We start from the raw sequence: 18,296 nt of genomic DNA, 5'->3' as shown, positions 1-18,296 counted from the left end.
ATAATTTACCCTTAATTTTTCAATATTAATAATCAAAGCTGAAATATAATAAATTGTTTTGCATACAACAAAGTGAAAATTGAATTATTAAATACCTGACTGTCAATAATTTACAATGCATGGTTTTATTTACTTAAGTTGGCACATACATGTTACTAATTACTTTTATAATATATACATATGTGAAATATAAAAAGTACAAAAGAGACTCATAATTTAAAATAATACTTTTGTATCAGAATAATTCACCGTATATTTCAATATTTTAATAAATTGGATTATATTTGTTTTTTTAAAAAAAAAAACATTATTTAACTTAGTCACTTTTATTCAGTATATTAAATATTTAATATTAAATATTTGTAATTCATAAATATGAAATGTTACTACTTTCTGTTTGAATTTAATCTAATTTTTAATAAAGTTTAAATTCTCGGAATTTAAATTTTTGCATTGACGTAGCAAGATTTAACTGGACAAAAAGTCTCCTATTGTTTATTCAATTGTACTAAATATTTTCTTCCTTTCTTTGTAACTCTCTATTCACCGTTTGACTTTCCTCTTGTATTAACTTTATTAATTAATTTAATTTTTTGTATTTATCGGCAGGTACCTCCTTAAAATTCTGTATATAAGTCCATTGAATGGTATCGTCAAACAAAATCCCTTTTATATATTTGCTTTTCAGCAATTTCTGATTAAACTAAATTCACTCTTTTTGTTCTTAATGTCAACAGCGCAATCGATGCTACCCTCAATTTAAATTAGCTTGCATTATCCTCATGCAATTTCCAATTACTACAGACAACGTACCCGATAATGCCGAATAAATTCCTCAATCATTTATGTTTTATAATCACTTAAAATATAATTAGCTTCACCTTTGATTTTATTTTCCTTAATTACTTTTACGGAACAATTTTTTCTGAACAATTACCCATATATTATTAAGTAGAAACGTACTTGAGAGACACCACCAAAATTTATTTAGTTGTAGACTGTATAAAATTTATTTTAGAACCTTTAAATGCTGTAAAATATAACCAATAGACTTCATGATATGCGAAAAATTGTGGGTCGTGTTGCAATTATTCCTTAATTCAAAATTTCTTAAAATAAATGCTAAAATATTTATGTTGTGTATTATTACGAAGGCCAAATACATTCCACCTCTTCGCTAATAAATCTAACTGACAAAACAAACAGAATTGTTCAAATAATGAGCAAAATGTTAATTGTTGGCGCAGTCCTGACCAAGCGTCTTAACCGTCGACCGATTTTGTCGTAGCCAGAGTTGAAAGTTTTTAATTTATTCGGAAAACTATTTTATCTTTTGCGGCACAACAGACGCAATTTTTCACGGACGACTCGACGAATGTGAGACGGTGCCAGAGAACCGACGAAGACCGTAAAAAGTTTTAATAGGAGTGTACCCCTGAGACTGGATTATAATTAAAATTTTAATGGACACCGTGGAGGAAGAAAACAGGTACGTTGTGATATAATTGTCCGTGCTGTAATAAACAATGGAACTTTTAAAGGAAGCGGGTGGCGAGTATAACGATAAAATTGTTTCCTTAAACATTAAATAGAATATATATGTGTATGTGCTGAAAAAATCGCTGGACAAATTCGATTTCTGTTAAGCAGAGCAACATAACATAAAGATAATTTATTTTATTGTGCCCCTTGTATAATAAGGAAATAATAAATACTAGGATATTATATTACCGTCAAATGTCAGATGATATACAACATTTTGTCTTTAATAAAATAGCTTCTAGTATAAATAGCGGAAACAGTGAAATTAAATGAATTGTTATTTACCTGTAAAAGTTGTTGTTTATTCGTCAGAGTTTTCAAGCGTCAGCATTTCCCATTACATCAAATATGAATGTGTATATTATATTATTATTACTATTATTATACTGGTGTATTGGACATAACATTATAATTCTTTTAATTATTCTTATACTTTACTCTTAAACGATATTAATATTTATTTGGAATATTTATCATGAATAATTAATATTAAATTTCTTATTGGTTCAATACTAACAAATAAAAATGAAATAATTATTGCAATCGTTTCGGCATTTTGACGTTGTTTTTCACCATGTTAAATGCTATAAACTATTGTAGCATATCAGTATTTTATTTATTATCATAGAAAGTTAGGCGTTATTCTAAGCTTCACCACTATCAGTGAATTGCCATGTATAAACGATAACCATATAAAGTTTTAAATAACTGTATTAATTGGCAAAATTGCGAAAAACCGGACATAAACTTCAATTAAAACAATATATAAAGCGAATAAATTAATTCCTTAGAATCTATTTGTCAAACCTACTGTAATCGATTGATTTTTATATATTATATTTAAAATATAATTGTTGTCATCAAAAACATATTAAAAATGCAGGCATAAATAAACATTAACAACACTTTTTCAGTCGCCTTTTTGACATGTTAATATGTTTTTATATACTTGATGAAACAGACAGTTTACTTGTCATAATTTTTAGTCCCCCTCCATCACCAGAACCATTTAACCAACTCTTCTTGAACCCACCACAAATAACTGTCAACAACGATGCAATGCAACCAAAATATGATTCTGATCATGAAAGCGCCGTTTCATCACGGCGACCTTCGGCCATCATAGCTGCACTCCGAAGACCTTCGCAAGCTATAGCCTTATCAGCTGCTCAAGCTGTGATGAATCAAAGAAGATACTTCCTTGGGTAAGTTAATTGTTTAAGGTAAATGAAAAAGGTAAGTACAAAAAAATATTTGTAAATATAAATATTATATGTAACATTATAAGTGATGCGGTTTATATAACATAAGTTTATAGTAATATTAAATTCAGGCCAATAATTATAATATATTTATGCTCTTAAAGTTTATTTCAGAATCAAAGCGAGAGATCTATTATGGGGAAGGAGGAGGCTGATCAAAAGGATGAAAAACTAAGAAGATATAACAGAAAACTTGGAGAGTGAGTTAATAACTTGATAATGAGAAAATAAAGTCGTATAAACGTGAAAGCTGATTAGTTTATTTAAAAAGTTTCATTTTCATCAATTGAGAAGGTTGAAGTTATTTTGAACAAATAAAATTATGTATTAATATACTTTTTTAGATTTAAATTAAAAGAAGTAATATGAAATTAATAAAATGTAAAATATAATGTTTTCGACACTAATAAAGTTCAACAAATTACTTGACCCATATAAGCTCAATATTAAAAAGAGTACCGAAATATTCTTAATAGACAAAATGAATAGAACTTTTGCAAAGTTAAGACTCTTTTAAACGACCAGACATTGTTTTAATTAGGGATTTCATTATAAATATATTCAACTTAGAATTTTGGAATAAATGATAAATTTAAATGGCAAATATCGATTGGCTCCATGCAAGTTTCTAAAACTGAAGAATCCCAGAGTTAATAGTGGAAAACTAACGTGGAATTTAAGATTACATTCGGAACCGACACGAAAACATGCGGCGTGTTTTACTTTCAGTTCCGTTCCGCACGGTACACACCTTCCACCCTATTTATTTGAGCAAATTGGGTCTTTAGAATTTCATTCCGTTTTTGCATAGAAATTCACCGTCGAATATAAAAATTGATCCTCGGTTTTTAGCGATTCCCTAACGATCATAGTATCAGCTTTGTACGCAAAGCTGCTCGTCGTCCTGGGTATGGCGTTCCCCATCACTGAAATAATATCGCAGGAAGTTCAGCCGTTTTTCTATCAAGGTTTTTACTTGTACCTGTATCTGGGCAGCATTGCTTTCGTCGTCTACATGTACACAACTTTTATCAAGGAAAAGGCTGTGGTACAAATTATTAATTCATATCGTATGTATTACACTATTTTCTTTAGTTGTATAGAAGTTGACGTGATAAAATTATTTCAGATAAAGATGACAAAATGGATGTTATTCAGAAAAACAAGCCTCAACCTGTTCGATATGGCAGTTTTTATTTAAGACTCGGAGCAATTGGTAAAAATTTTGTGTTAACTTAATAAGCACCAGTATATTTAGTGTATAGTTTAACAAATATAAAAAAGTCATTTATTTCTAAGACTCACATTTTTTATTATACTATACTTGTATTATTTACTGTATTTGTGTTTAATATTAACAATAACAACAAAACTTTAGTCAATATTAATAGTGAATATGGTGTTAATATTAATATATAAAAGCGACAATTATTTCGAACTATTATCCATATTTTGCGTACGCAACAACACATTAATACGTAAATCTCGAGCCCCATCCGTTTATGGCTTCCTGCATGATATTGGTAATAAAATGTAATTTAAATTGCAATTGCATTCGATTTGGCTTAATTAAAGCCGTTTCGCAAATGTACAGCGTCCCGACGCCCTACACCGTAGAAAGGGATGTTCCCGGACCGGGCTAACAACATTCATTAAAAATACGTTGTTTATTTTTTGTATACGTTTCAAAACACCATAAAGTGAGCAAATTCTAACGCCAATATTTATTACACTTTAATTGCCAATTCAGATAATCGAAGCGTTTATTGCAGCTTTCGGAATCGGAAGTATGGTCTATTCTGGATTGGAGTTCGGACGGTATTTCGAGTTGAAGAACAACGTCAAATGCCATTCCAATGTCCTCCAGGCAATTACTCCAGCAACCAGAATGGTTCTTACGCTTGTTCAGGTGCAATTCATATTTCTTAATAGCAAGGTATGTAAACACTATTGTATAATTATAATATTGATGTTTATTTCAAGTATGACATAATGTTTAATTTACATTTATTTTACTTTCTTTATTAGTAGAAGCAAATAGAGAACCACAAAATTAATTAAAAATCAAGTTATAATAGTATGACATCTATTCAGGAAGCAAAATATTTACTGACACTTACTTTGCATTTGAAATGAGATCCATGATATAGGTCCAAATTTAATTTCGTTCATCCCCTTGCGTGCATATTTAATTTATTATAATTTATGTTTAAACAAATTTGATTATATTAAAACAATGTGTTCTTTAATAAAATTAGATAAACTGTAAAATTTAAATTTATTTTTTTAGGATATAGAACTGAACAGACACAAAATAATTGCAAGATTCGGACTGATGCATATGATAGCCACAAATTTGTGCGAATGGCTTTATGTCCTCGTCGAGGAAACCAAACACGAAATAATTCATTTACAAAGTAAGCATAAAATCATATATCGTAGTTTAGTATAACCCAACAATTAATTAAATTATATGGATGTTAGGTACCGTGTTATAGTTTAATTTGATTGTATAAAACATAATAGCTTTATTAAATTCCGTTAATATAATTATTATGTTTTGTTTAAATAAAAATCTATTTTGTCTGTTCAATTTACAAATTCGTTTAGGGCGGTGTGTGAGCGGACGCTGAATATCGATGGTGATGTTTAATAGGGATATAACAGTTTACTGTTGCAGTGATAATTTACTGTTGTTGTGCATCAGTGTGTCGAAGGAAATATCTAATATTAATAAATAATTCCCTTGATGATATAAAGCTTGATCCAGATTATTAGGCTTTATAATTAATCTTTCAATACAGCAGTAAATTAAAATTTTAATTAATTTAAATAAGATTTTATTAAAATATTTATTGTTAAGATAGATAAATTTTGTTAAATATGTAATATCGTTAAAATTATTTTTTTTATTTTTTAAGTTTGTCCATTTGAGTTATTTTATTAGTAATACAATGTTTAACTCTTAAAGAAATATCAGTTACTAAACAAGTTTATCAGGTTAAATATTAAAATCGTAGGACACAATTCAAACTCATCCGTCGATCTGAAATATTGTCAAGAAGGTGAAGTTATGGGCTCTCTCGTCACCAATGCCAGTCCCTTCCTTTTCCCTTGCACAATCGAGTACAGTTTAATCTGTGCTGTGATTCTATTCGAAATGTGGAAAAAAGTAAAAACGGTCAGAAAGAGAAGTAACGATAAGAAAAAGGACCAAGGGAAAAACGCAGCGGGTACACATAAGGATGAAAAATTCACGCAATTCTTTAATTTCAGTAAGTAGAATGGATAACCTAGAAGTTTTAGGGGATGTTTTATGCATATTAATATTTACAGAGCATCACAGCAAATTTTACTTAATTTTGTCTCACATTTGAAACCACTTTCAGATTTATATTAAAACTTAACTTAATCCAAATATACTACATTCATTTTGCTAATTAACATTATCAGTTGTATTATATTGATTAATGGATGTTGTTTAAACTTACCCAACCTTGTTTCAGATGCTTTGGGAGGCAGTCCTGTAAATTCTAATCACCATTTCACAGTGGACTGCTCAAACGCTCATAGAGGATTATTTGCTGGCATAATGGTCATTGTTCTTACAATTATTTCTCTTATAATGTTTTTTGTTCTGGCAAATCAAGAAAAGGACGATAGTAAAATGAAAATGGCCGAATTAGAAGTTACAATAGTAGAATTAATCCTGTACATTATTACAATCCTTGCTGTGTTAATAGCTATGTTACAAATGAGGGCATTGAAATACGACAGGAAAGTTGGAGGTAATTCTAATTTGTAAATGAATTATTTAATTTTAACTTTTATATTATTTTAGCTGAGGGTCAAGCTGGGATTGGTCTGGACAACACCCTTTTAGTAGTGGCACAAACGGGCATGTTCATTTATTGTATGTTTTCTATTATTGGATGTTACTTTACTATGGCAAATGGTTCTGCTACTGGATTAGTTGCTGAAATTTTTTCGTTTATACAGACATGTCTCCAGACAATGTTCGTACTAGATGGTTGGTGGAGACGTTGCAGAAATCTTGAGCAAACCAAACGTAAACCTGGAAGAGAATTAATTACATTTTTAATTGTGGCCAATATGGCAATGTGGACCATAAATACATTGGAGAAAAATAGGGCGGAATTTAGACCGATGCATGTGGAGTTCTTTGGAAACTGGGCTTGGACAATTATTACACACATTTCTATGCCTTTGGCAATATTTTATCGGTTTCATTCAACAATTTGTTTGTTTGAGATTTGGAAAACGGCATATAAGATAAAACCACTTCATAAAAATCCGTTTTTATTATAGTTGAAATGATTCTTTCATATTATTTAGTGTATTGTATGTTTGGAGGAAAAAAAGAGTTAAATATAAAATGTGATAGAAAACGTACATTCCAACTTTTTAATTCATTGTTATTTAATTTCTAATTTATTATAATTGTTGAGAATAAATATGTTATAAAAAAAATTCTTGAATAATAAGTAAGGTAAGTTTCTTAAAAATATAACTTAATATGATTTACAATTTCATTAATTATAAAGTTATAAATTTTAATTTCAAAAAAATCTAAGAATTAGAAAATTATATGTGTATGACAATAAAACAATTATCTATGATATAGTTAATTCATGAAGTTTACTTGATATAATAATGAAAATACATGAATAATAATATTAAATATTACTATTAAAATTCCCTAATACCAAGTCTGTTACAAAACGGAAAAGCCTATTTCTATGAACTGCTATTTAAACTAGTGAGACAAAAGTCATAATATAACGTAAATTTTTAAAATATTCATTCAATTAAATGGTAATACGGCTCATCTATGTCCTTGCTAACTAATCGTGGTCTATAAAAATAAAGTATATGCAACTGTTTAACTAACCTCAAAATACGATGGTCTTCGATACTCGAACTTATATATTATATTATTCTATTTAATATATACTTGATAATTTAGGTACTCCTTACGTTTTACATTTTCTGGTAATATAGAGTCTTCTATTTTTGCGTTTTTAGTAAAATTCAGATTTCGGGTGGGATAACCACTTCATATTTTACTAATCATTTCCAGTCAATCTGTATATTAATAAGTAAATTATTCGATTTAAAAATAACCTTACAAATACAATGTGTAAGCAATTTCCAGACATCAAATTTGCATATATCGAAATGTAAATTTACAGTGTCAATCATGGTAGCTAAAATTATTTCTATTTACTCAAATATTTATGAAAATCACCATCTTGTTACAATATATAACGAATAACATTTAACAATTTCATATTTCACGATTTTTGTCTCAGTTCATTGCACAACGTGTATTGAGAATTATGAGTTTATGGTATAATAATATTTATTGGAGTTAATATTTAAAAAGTTTTAATTAACGACATATTTGAATTGTTACTAATTCTTGTTTTTTAATAATGTCCCGACAAAACATATATTAATTAAAATTGCCGTCTTTTTTTCTATTTAGCAATCTCCAGATAATATACGTTGAGACGAAAGGTTATGATAAAACAAACAAATAATAAAAAGAAAAAAAATAATAGATGTAGCTTTTTTAAAATATTCAGTATAATCCAATATAATAACCAATTTTATACAAATATTTATAGGAAAAATGAAACGAATTAATTTCATAAAATATATTTGATGAAATTATGAATGCTATTCTGGCAAAATAAAAAACATATTTTCCATCAATTACCTGCAATCACGTGTATATCACATAACTAAATTTGTTTATTACTCCGTATCTAGTTTGAATGAAGTATATATCTCTAACGTAAAAATATGATGTTATTTTTTAACAAAAGAAAAAAATCTGTACTTCTAGGGGTGAAATTAATTGCATATTTAATTTGACTTTAGCAGGCAAAAACATGTAATAGTATCGTACTGTTAACTATTTATAAAATCATAGTAAAGCACATATTTTTATAATATATATATATATTTAAAAATAAAAATTATCACATTCATACAATAGTATATATTTACATATACGTTCGACAATATGTATACTAAAAATTAGCACATCACAAATATTAATCCATCACAAATGTTTACTGGTCAGTTGTAAACTAATTTGGACAAGAAATGGATCTAAATAATTCAAGGTACGTAAATCGACAATTTTAATATGAATAAAATTACGTATGTAAATATTTAATTACAGGCTCCATCATTCACTTCCAGCTTTAGATACCAAAGCTTGTCCCGATTTCGATGCAAGCCCTACCAAGAGAGTTGATGTAAGAAGAAAAAGACGTGGGGAGTAAGTATAATAATTATTCATTAATGACAATGAATTTTTCAAATATAATTATTGTGTTTGTAGTGATGCATTTGGAGGTATGGTCTCTGCATTCTATGCAAAATTGTTGGTAATTTTAGGTGCAGCTTTACCTATCACAGATGCAATCGCTACCAATGATTACGATACTTATGATGTAAGTACTTTATAAATTAAAAAAAGAATATTTTTGATAAAATGTTTTTTTTTACAGGGATTTTATATGTATTTATATATTGGAAGTATCATTTTTCTGGCATATATTTATTTTAAACAAATAAGGGAGAGGTCAATACAAAACTCTTGGAGATACTCAATTTATAACACCAACATAAGTGTGCAAAATTTAATTATTTGTTTTTCCAGCAGTATTATTATTGTATTTTTTAGGACAGTCCACAAGTTCGACGGATTCAGAGTTTGGTTTCTTTAAAAATAATCATCATGTAAGATATGGAAGTTTCTATTTCAGAATGGGAGTAACTGGTAAGTAATGGTGTTCAAACCAATATTTTCCGATGTATGTATTGTGTATTTTAAAAATCCCATATACACCAATTGTTTTTTATTAACAGGTTTTGGAATTGGTACAGTAATATATTCCGGATTGCAATTTGGACAATATTGGGAGCTATCAACAACGGTAGAATGTAATATGATTCTAAAGGCGTTGAAGCCGATGTTCAGAATAATATTTGGATTAATGCAAATGCTTTTCATATTCTCGTACAGTAATGTAAGTTTTAATTATTTTTGCAAATTATCAATATTAGATAATTTTCAATGTTTAAATTTTATAGTTCAAAAACATCCAGCACAACAGAACATTTGCGAGATTCGGTCTCATGCACCTGATAGCTACAAACTTATGCGATTGGTTCTATGTCTTGGTACAGGAAACCCAACATGATATTTATCAGTCAGCCATTCGTAAACAAAACGTCTCCTTTTCATCCGTGGATCATCAATTTATTGAATCAAAGTCATTTCAAATAACCAAAAGCTATTATGACCACAAATTCAGCTGTTTGAAGTCGAAAATAATGGATAAGATTTTAACAAATTTAGAACCGTATTTGGCTCCTTGCAGTGTTGAATATAGCCTACTATGTGCTGTGATACTGGGATTGATGTGGAAACATTTACATACTGAAACTGGTGAGTAATAAAAAAAATGATGAATTATGTCATGTATATACTAAAAATACATCAAAAAGTATCACTATTGTGAGCAATTGCCGATCAAAAAGCTTTGTAAAAATCATTCGTTGTTATTATTTTTAGAGTTGTATAAAAAAAGGTCGTCATCGGAAAGACAAAGCGGGTGCAACGTTATTTACAGCAAACGGCACAGCCAGTTTTCTGTGGATTGTGCACAGGCCCACAAAGGACTCTTCGTCGGCATCCTGGTTCTGGCTGTCACCATCATCAGTTTGATCATGTTCTTTGAACTGGTAGCCATGGACGATTACAAGGATGCTGCTGTGTTGCAGGTAAAAATCGATGGTGTTTGGAATAATTTGATAAAGGATGTGAAATGAACTGAACAAACAGGCCGAGTCTATTTTGAAGGTTAAACATAAACGCGACTGAAACAAATAGGTTAAAGGATAGTTATGAAATGAATTTTAAGATCCATATATATTAATATTTTCTAAATAATATACGAAACAAAAATTTCTAAAGATTCGAATTATTTTAAAGTATGTCGGTTTTACATTTAGGTTAATATCTGTGAAGCTTTATTGTTCCTGGCTGGTATAGTAGCATCAGTGTGGTGTTTATATTCCTTAAGAAATGTCGGCTTAAGAAAAATACGACACTTGGAACTGGAACATCTACTTCTTTTAGTTACCCAATGCGGTCTCTTTATGTATTTTCTGTTTCAAATCATAGGAGGTATACTCATGGGTACTAACAAAGGAAAAGGGGGGATGATGAGGTAACAACATTTTCAATTTTTATATTTGAAAATGATTATTTACCATTTTAGGATAATCACTCCAACATTGGCACTGATCCAAAGTAGCTGTCAAACAGTACTCGTGTTGAACGCTTGGAGAAGACGTTGCACAACTGAGGAACATATGAGAAAAAAACCCGGCCGACAACTTATAACATTCTTATTGGTAGTAAATATATCATTATGGTTGAACAACAGACTAAAAAACAATCAATCTGTTTACCATCCAAACCAAATGGATTTTTATGGAGTCCTCGCATGGAATGTTATTACACACGTCTCTATGCCTTTGGTATTGTCATATAGGTTCCAGTCCACTGTTTGTTTTTATGAAATTTGGAAGCACGTGTACAAAATGAGACCAATTAATAAGGAGTCTGACATGAAAAATGATCTACATTTGTAACTTTTTTTTTTAAATTGCATTATAAAAATTTAAGAAAAATGAATATTTTTTTAATAAATATATTTTTTTATAATACTCCTTGCATTAATTTATTAAATATAGATTTTAGTTGAGTAAAGTAATAAGATAAATTAATTTTGAAATATATACAGTTTTAAAACATTTCATTCAGAGAACCAAGAATTTATTTTAACATTGAATGTAGATTTCCTCTGTGTAAAATTGAGTTTCACGTTATTGAATTGAAACTACTCTTCGATAAAATACACCCTTGATTTTTAAAAATGAAATTTACAATCCAACGGGATACACATATTGCTGGAATATTGCTGCATAAGTATTAGTTTTAAATTAATTTTATTTGTGACATTTTATTTCTATATACAATGTATCAATACTTACACTATTAGCAGTAAATAATTTCTTTATATAAATACATAAAATTCTACAACGAATCATATGAAAACTAAATTAACTTAAAAGAACGATATCAGACTTTTAGACTTTTAGAATTATATTACATATGTGTTATAACGTGGAACTTTGGATTCATCAGGTCTTTCTCCTCAACTTTAGCTTCTAATGTTTCTGTTGATTCTGATACTTTTTCTACAATATAGTAAAAATGAGTATTTTTACGTACACTAATTAATTAACTTGTCTAACCTTTTCTTCGAAACATGAGTTTTTCTAAGGCAAGCACTGGAGATTCGACGAACATAGTTAACAACCATCCTACAGTAAAAGACATCAACAAATGAGCGCAAGTTAAATGTATCTGAAATATTATTATTAAAGCAATTGTCAAATAGTAAATATTTTTCAAATCTTACTGCTGAGTAATAATCAGTAAAAACTGGAGTTCTTATAGAAGCCGCCCAAAACATCTGTATAGAACCATGGACCAAGAATGTTGAGTATGAGAGTCTGCTCAAAACCACACATGGATCCCATGCTAATAATCCATTAACATAGGCTAAAATAAACAATGGTATATATGAATAAAATTATTTGCAAAATATTTATTACCTCCGTAACCACATGAAACTAGAATAATCATCCAAGTTATCGATAATCCCCATGTTAAGTGATACATAGATGAATACAATGAAGTAAAGAAGATATCTTTTGGAATATCCTGAGAATAAAACACATATCCGGTATATAAAGTGGGCATCATCAAAAGAGCACAAACAATCCAACCCGTATATTGAACCGATTTAGTAAAGCGATAATTGTGTTTTTTAATTTTATATCGGATGTATCCTCCGATTACTCCTATTAGATAAGGAGTCAGTCTTAGATGACTTGGAGTATATACATACTTATATGTACTATTGACCACTGGATCTTTAAGTAGCCTGAAAGAAATAAAAGTAAGTATTTTCCGATTTAATACAACTACAATTGATAAACTTACTCAACGTATAAAAGAAGTATTGCTTCTTCGTTGTAAATGTAAACAGTAATAAATACGATGACTATAGATAGAATAAGAAGACTTCCAATAAAATATAAAGCCATTTTAGGTCTCTTGCATAGAAAAATTACTAGAGTTACTGCCACGATGAACATATGGATCTCGCATGATAAGTACCATGATTGAAACATACACTAAAATTTATTCAAATTTAATAAGATATAAAGATTTTTACGATATGAATACTTACCACATTGTCTTTGTTTACGTAATTGTTAATATAAAGTAAATTAGCCCACCAACTAGTCTGGCACCTTTCCTGCTCTAAAACTATCTTCTTATTCCAAAAAATTCCAGAACCAAGTTTTGCAAATATGGTACAGTAAAAAAAAACCACAACTGCATAAGAAGGAGTTAGTCTGTAAAATTACAATGGTTACAATGACGTTCCAAATTACATCGATATTTGAAAGTAAAAAGAGTCAACACGTCATCTCATCAATTTAAAAAAAGATGGTTCTAAAGATATAATCAAAAATCAGCTTAAAAACATTAAAAGGTTGTATGCATGTTTTAGAGCTCAATGTAAAATTTTAAATTCAATTACATTCTTTGAAAACGTGCTTTATAGCTTGTTTATTATTTTAATATAATTAATACTGAAATGAAAAATAAAATATATAAATTAAATCTTTGGGACTATAAAAAATATATCACTGGATAATGACACACTAATCCTTTTGAATACTTTATGTTGTTAATTGTAGGGTTTTATTTAAAAAAAAAAAATCATTTTCCTATGTAATCTCCTCCTAATACATTTATATATCACAAGCAAGGACGGATTCAATTTGTATTAAAATATACTCGACAACAAAGAAATAATATAGGGAAATATGCCCCCTAAAAATCAAATTCTTACCGAATTATTCTATGTATATAAATCTTGATAATTTGAAGTGGGTTAAAACCACTTTTCTTGTTTCTCGAATTTAATAGCATATAATATGATGTTAAGAATCCAGTAATCAAAAAGAATGTGTCCACAACAACCGGTCCATTGAGAAGAACCATAGCGGTAACTCTAGAATACATCTAGAATGAAAAACATATATATATATATATATATATATATATATATATATATATATATATATATATATTAGTATTATTAATTCAAACACTCCACAATAACTATAGTCTGCAGCATACCTGTTCGATAAACTCGGGATTCTGAAGAGGTGATCCAATGATAAACATGAGACCATGTCCAAGAATGATCAAACCCATCGTTATGGTTTTTATTCCTGCTATGCAATTCAAACCGTCGCTTTCCTTTTTAACAGTCACAAGTTTTTGTAGGTTTCGTGGGAAGGAAAAACATAATAAAATTTTTGTTGTTATTCCCACTTTTTCGTAGATATCTTTATTTTTAATCAAATGTGGGGCATCAAAAAGTGTCGCAACAATAACGGTTAGTAGAAGTGTAACAAAAAATACCCTAAAATTTTACGCATTAAAATCAGTCGATATAACTAATTTCGAAGGAAGTGATAAAAATCAAGGATTAATTATGGAAACTAATTATGGTAATTCCTGAATTTTTTTGTTATATTATTTAAATTTATTTTAACGGAAAGATCACTTATTTACATAAATTAACGACGTAAAAATTTTTTAATGTAATTTGTAATAATTATTCTGAATTAACTAGATTATATTAAAGTGCTTAATAACATATTCAGGAAATTAAGTTTTTTAATATTTACCAAGAAAGAACCAATACTGTAATTAAAATAAAATTTTCTCAATTTTATTTTGTAACAAATTAAATTAATATTCCAATATGTCGTACATTAGTTAATTAATTAAGAATTTACTGGAGGAAGGTCAAATTCTTAAAATTTTTACTTACAAAAAAGCGATGTCACCAGCGCCCATCTGATATTGCTGACTGAGTTCACAAGTTCGCTTATCAACTTCTAGAGATATTTTAAATTCTTTCATAGTATTAATTTTTATCAGAACCTCCAAAATATTTTCTAAATCATCGTTGGTGCAAGAAGATGGAATACAATAAGTAAAGTAAAACTCATTACGTGGTACCTTAGACGGATTTCCCAAAGGAGTCTGCAAAAAAAACAGAGTACATAATATACATAGTTAGTGTCTATATATCACTGCCATAGAAATCTTTACTAAATACTAACAATAAACTTAATTTTGCAGTCAAAATACTTTGTATTCATATATTTATTTATATTTATTTATTTTTATAATATGTAGAAATACATTAGGTATTGTAATAATCCACCTTCCTACACATTTTGTGAGTGTGTATGTTAATTGAGTTTAGGAAGTTGGACTGTCAATGCCAATGTCATGACTTGTTATGGTTCAATTTCCTTAATCGCAATAATGTTATATTTTGAATTTTATAATACTTTATTTTATTTTTTTAAATGAACAATAAATTTTGTCCAACATAAATTAAAGAGAGAACAACATTTGCTTACAAAAAATAGATGACAAAAAAGGTTGTTTCAAATTGAATATTTTGGCAACAATTATAAATGTATAATTGTGATTTATTCTATTATAATATAAACCAATATAAAAATAAATGAATATTTAATATAACAATTATGTCAGTAATAATTTATTTAAATATATATATTTTTTTTTTAATATTTAAAATATAATACATATAAAACAAACAATTTTATTGCCAGTAATTTAAAAATATTGTGATCGAACTTACTTATTTTCAATAATCGAAAGAAATAAAACTAAAATTGTATGTAGCAAAATAAATAACAAACAACTTTCAAATGTAAATTTATCTTTTATTTTTTTATGAATCCAAACAAATTAAAATTCCATATCAATCAACAATTTAAATATTTACATAATAAATTTATTATCACATCAAAAAAGAACGAAAGTATTAATCAGAAAAAATATTTCCTAAATAATTTTTATTTAAAATTACCATGAATTAATTTTTTAAATTTTAATTTATCAAAATTAAATTAAAAAATAATAAATATGTACAAAAAGTTTTATTATAAATTTAAATAATTTTTTTTTTATTTTATGATTATCATGAATTATTTTTTTTTTAATTTTTATCGTATTAAAAATAAATTATTTTTTTTTTTTTTCATTAAATTACTAATTTTACATAATATCTATATATTATTATTATTTAAAACAATTTTTTCTTAAATTTAGATAAATACAATTTTAAGTCAACAATAACTACACACTTTCATTATAATGGAATATAAAATCCAATATAGAATTTATGTATTACATGTAAATATGTATTTAACTCATAAATTAATGTCAATACTAGTGAAAATTATCGTTTATTAATTATGCAATGACTGATTACTGACTTTAGTAATGTAACACATGAATATAAACTTTTGTACTTACGAATATTTTGTCTAGCATCGACAAATTGTAGAAGGTTCTATAATCATTCAAAAAGTCAACTTTCTTCTTTTTGTATTTCTCCGGAGGAGCCACTGTAAATTTGGCCATACACGGCCTTCCCGTAAACTCACCGTACTCGTTCGGCACCTTGATTTTCACGCATTGATCATAGTTCCCCAAATCATATGTGGATCCATCCAAATTACCCGTTGAGAACTTTGAAGATGCATCAAACACTAAAAACAGTCCCCCGTAAATGACCGTATCCATAGGAAAATCTCGTACGTACTCTCCGATGCCCACAACTTGAACTTCTTCAACTCCCGTATGTACAACAAACTGTGATTTTTACATAACGGCCCCAAGGCATCGGAAGTCCTGACTAGGACTTCAACTGCGTCAAAAAAATTCACATCGTCGTTGGCGTCTTTGAAGAACGGCAGGTAACCGATTTTGACCGTGTTGACGTTGACGGTCAGCAGCAACAGAAGGAGCGCGGATGAAAATATCAACGGGCGCATATTGTTTCAGCTCCGCCAGTCAAATGTTTTGCAAATCTAGTGCGACTCGCTTTTATGCGTACCCCACTGAGATTCTAGTTTTTTTTTTTTCATGATATCGCTAAAGACAAAGGCAAGATTGCCTAATGTATAAAAGGATGCTCAAAAATTTCCGAAGAACAATGTCCTTTAGAAATATAATTATATGTATTCTTAATAAAATATTGAATTTAACTTAAAACAATAATGTCGCGGTCTTGATATAAAAACTTTGTGATAATTTAAAATTATTCTAGGAGGCAACTTAATTCTAAACGTATTCTGCCAGAATATATACTTTACCTGGTATGCTGTCTGAATATTATTAAATTTATTCAAATATTTCCATTATCTGTATTTATCTGTCTAGAATATTTAATTAGAGAATGTATTAATAATATATGATTATTAAAAAATGTTTAACATTCCTATATTTTGCTTCATTAAGTAATACAATTAATAATCATTCTTTTTTTTATTTGTAAAAATTGAAATAAAAGAACGATTTTTATTATATAACCACAATAAAAGTGCAAAGTAATTAATACAGTAGTAGAATTTTTACCTGAATTTGCTACAAACTTTTCGATTAGAATTTTAAGCCACCTTGCAAAAGAGGCATCTTGATTAAAAAGAATACTAAGACCACGTAGGCTGTTTTCGAAGAAGTAAGTAACATTTCTGGTTCTACTAACAATAGGATCGAAAAAACCCATGCAGATAAAACATGGAGGTCAATGGTGCCGTATATTTTTTTAAAATTTAATACGTTGGGCATAGTTTAAATATAAAATATATCGATATCATAATAATATATTATTATTAAAAAATATGAGATTTGAAATGAAGCTCTTCAAACACATCTGTACGAGTGATGGCTAATTAAATTTTCTAATTAACGTTCTTTCTAAACAGAACGGGGATGACATGAAAGAGGCAATTACATCGATTTTTACGCAATCAGCTTGTTAAATTTGTCCTTTAAACTGAATTTATTTTTACATTATTAAAAGACAAAAAACATGACAAAGTGCAATTAATAATAATAATAATAATTTATTTATAACTATTTAATGTCAACTATCTAAATAATTAGATTCACCAGGAAAAAAGACAATTATATTTTTTGTTAGGCAATTAGTATCAGAAAGTGCAACGCAATAATCACCTCCACTTCTACTCGTTACTGAACAGACAAATCTCAATGCTAATTGAATTAATTAGGAGTTTAAGAAGTATAGATTTATAAGTCATTGTTTTATTGCTTTTGCTAATTAAATAAAAATGGTATCCTCACTAAATTCTGAAGTAAATTTTAAAATTTTACCTGTAGTCTTTTATATACATTTTAATTAAAAAGTTTGCATTTATAATCATAAAAATCTACTACCA

General features: G+C 28.1%; 3 protein-coding genes across 4 annotated transcripts; 2 read left to right on the top strand and 1 right to left on the bottom strand.

Annotated features, from left to right (window-relative positions):
• Positions 1 to 1,265: 1,265 nt before the first annotated feature.
• LOC109595850 (proton channel OtopLc-like) lies at positions 1,266 to 7,217 on the top strand. Of its 2 annotated transcripts, XM_020011276.2 has the most exons (10): positions 1,266 to 1,489; positions 2,529 to 2,747; positions 2,909 to 3,004; positions 3,657 to 3,874; positions 3,934 to 4,020; positions 4,577 to 4,740; positions 5,095 to 5,221; positions 5,825 to 6,079; positions 6,311 to 6,592; positions 6,646 to 7,217. In XM_020011276.2, exons 1-10 carry the CDS (start codon positions 1,464 to 1,466, stop codon positions 7,131 to 7,133), a joined length of 1,962 nt encoding a protein of 653 aa, XP_019866835.2. In that variant the 5' UTR covers positions 1,266 to 1,463; the 3' UTR covers positions 7,134 to 7,217. The 2 variants fall into 2 exon arrangements, with proteins under 2 accessions (XP_019866835.2, XP_049825971.1); XM_049970014.1 differs by lacking the exon at positions 1,266 to 1,489 and having other exon boundaries at positions 2,609 to 2,747; positions 2,919 to 3,004.
• A 1,722-nt stretch (positions 7,218 to 8,939) lies between these two features.
• On the top strand, positions 8,940 to 11,579 carry LOC109595841 (proton channel OtopLc-like). Its single transcript, XM_049969946.1, has 10 exons — positions 8,940 to 8,959; positions 9,019 to 9,117; positions 9,181 to 9,292; positions 9,350 to 9,470; positions 9,526 to 9,621; positions 9,711 to 9,871; positions 9,936 to 10,293; positions 10,420 to 10,628; positions 10,860 to 11,077; positions 11,129 to 11,579. The coding sequence occupies exons 1-10, from the start codon at positions 8,940 to 8,942 to the stop codon at positions 11,502 to 11,504; spliced, it is 1,770 nt and encodes a 589-aa protein (XP_049825903.1). The 3' UTR covers positions 11,505 to 11,579.
• Positions 11,580 to 11,844: 265 nt separating this feature from the next.
• LOC109595852 (nose resistant to fluoxetine protein 6) lies at positions 11,845 to 16,887 on the bottom strand. Its single transcript, XM_049970017.1, has 11 exons — positions 16,655 to 16,887; positions 16,366 to 16,601; positions 14,840 to 15,054; positions 14,137 to 14,425; positions 13,847 to 14,019; positions 13,175 to 13,343; positions 12,925 to 13,118; positions 12,534 to 12,865; positions 12,338 to 12,480; positions 12,171 to 12,282; positions 11,845 to 12,113 (listed from the first exon to the last, which is right to left on the bottom strand). The coding sequence occupies exons 1-11, from the start codon at positions 16,884 to 16,886 to the stop codon at positions 12,022 to 12,024; spliced, it is 2,187 nt and encodes a 728-aa protein (XP_049825974.1). The 5' UTR covers position 16,887; the 3' UTR covers positions 11,845 to 12,021.
• Positions 16,888 to 18,296: the final 1,409 nt, after the last annotated feature.

Source organism: Aethina tumida, chromosome 7, assembly GCF_024364675.1.
Source record: "Aethina tumida isolate Nest 87 chromosome 7, icAetTumi1.1, whole genome shotgun sequence".
NCBI lineage: Eukaryota > Metazoa > Arthropoda > Insecta > Coleoptera > Nitidulidae > Aethina > Aethina tumida.
This window is presented reverse-complemented; position numbering and strand designations above follow the sequence as displayed.

Excerpts from the sequence above, each read along its gene's own strand:
- LOC109595850 (XM_020011276.2), top strand. The coding sequence starts at position 1,464 with ATGGACACCGTGGAGGAAGAAAACAG. Across the intron at positions 3,875-3,933 it reads ACAAATTATTAATTCATATC|ATAAAGATGACAAAATGGAT; the intron begins GTATGTATTACA and ends AAATTATTTCAG. Across the intron at positions 4,021-4,576 it reads TTTAAGACTCGGAGCAATTG|CTTTCGGAATCGGAAGTATG; the intron begins GTAAAAATTTTG and ends CGTTTATTGCAG.
- LOC109595841 (XM_049969946.1), top strand. The coding sequence starts at position 8,940 with ATGGATCTAAATAATTCAAG. Across the intron at positions 8,960-9,018 it reads ATGGATCTAAATAATTCAAG|GCTCCATCATTCACTTCCAG; the intron begins GTACGTAAATCG and ends ATTTAATTACAG. Across the intron at positions 9,622-9,710 it reads TTTCAGAATGGGAGTAACTG|GTTTTGGAATTGGTACAGTA; the intron begins GTAAGTAATGGT and ends TTTTATTAACAG.
- LOC109595852 (XM_049970017.1), bottom strand. The coding sequence starts at position 16,886 with ATGCGCCCGTTGATATTTTCATCCGCGCTCCTTCTGTTGCTGCTGACC. Across the intron at positions 13,344-13,846 it reads TATATACATAGAATAATTCG|ACTAACTCCTTCTTATGCAG; the intron begins GTAAGAATTTGA and ends GTAATTTTACAG. Across the intron at positions 12,114-12,170 it reads ACTCATGTTTCGAAGAAAAG|AAAAAGTATCAGAATCAACA; the intron begins GTTAGACAAGTT and ends ACTATATTGTAG.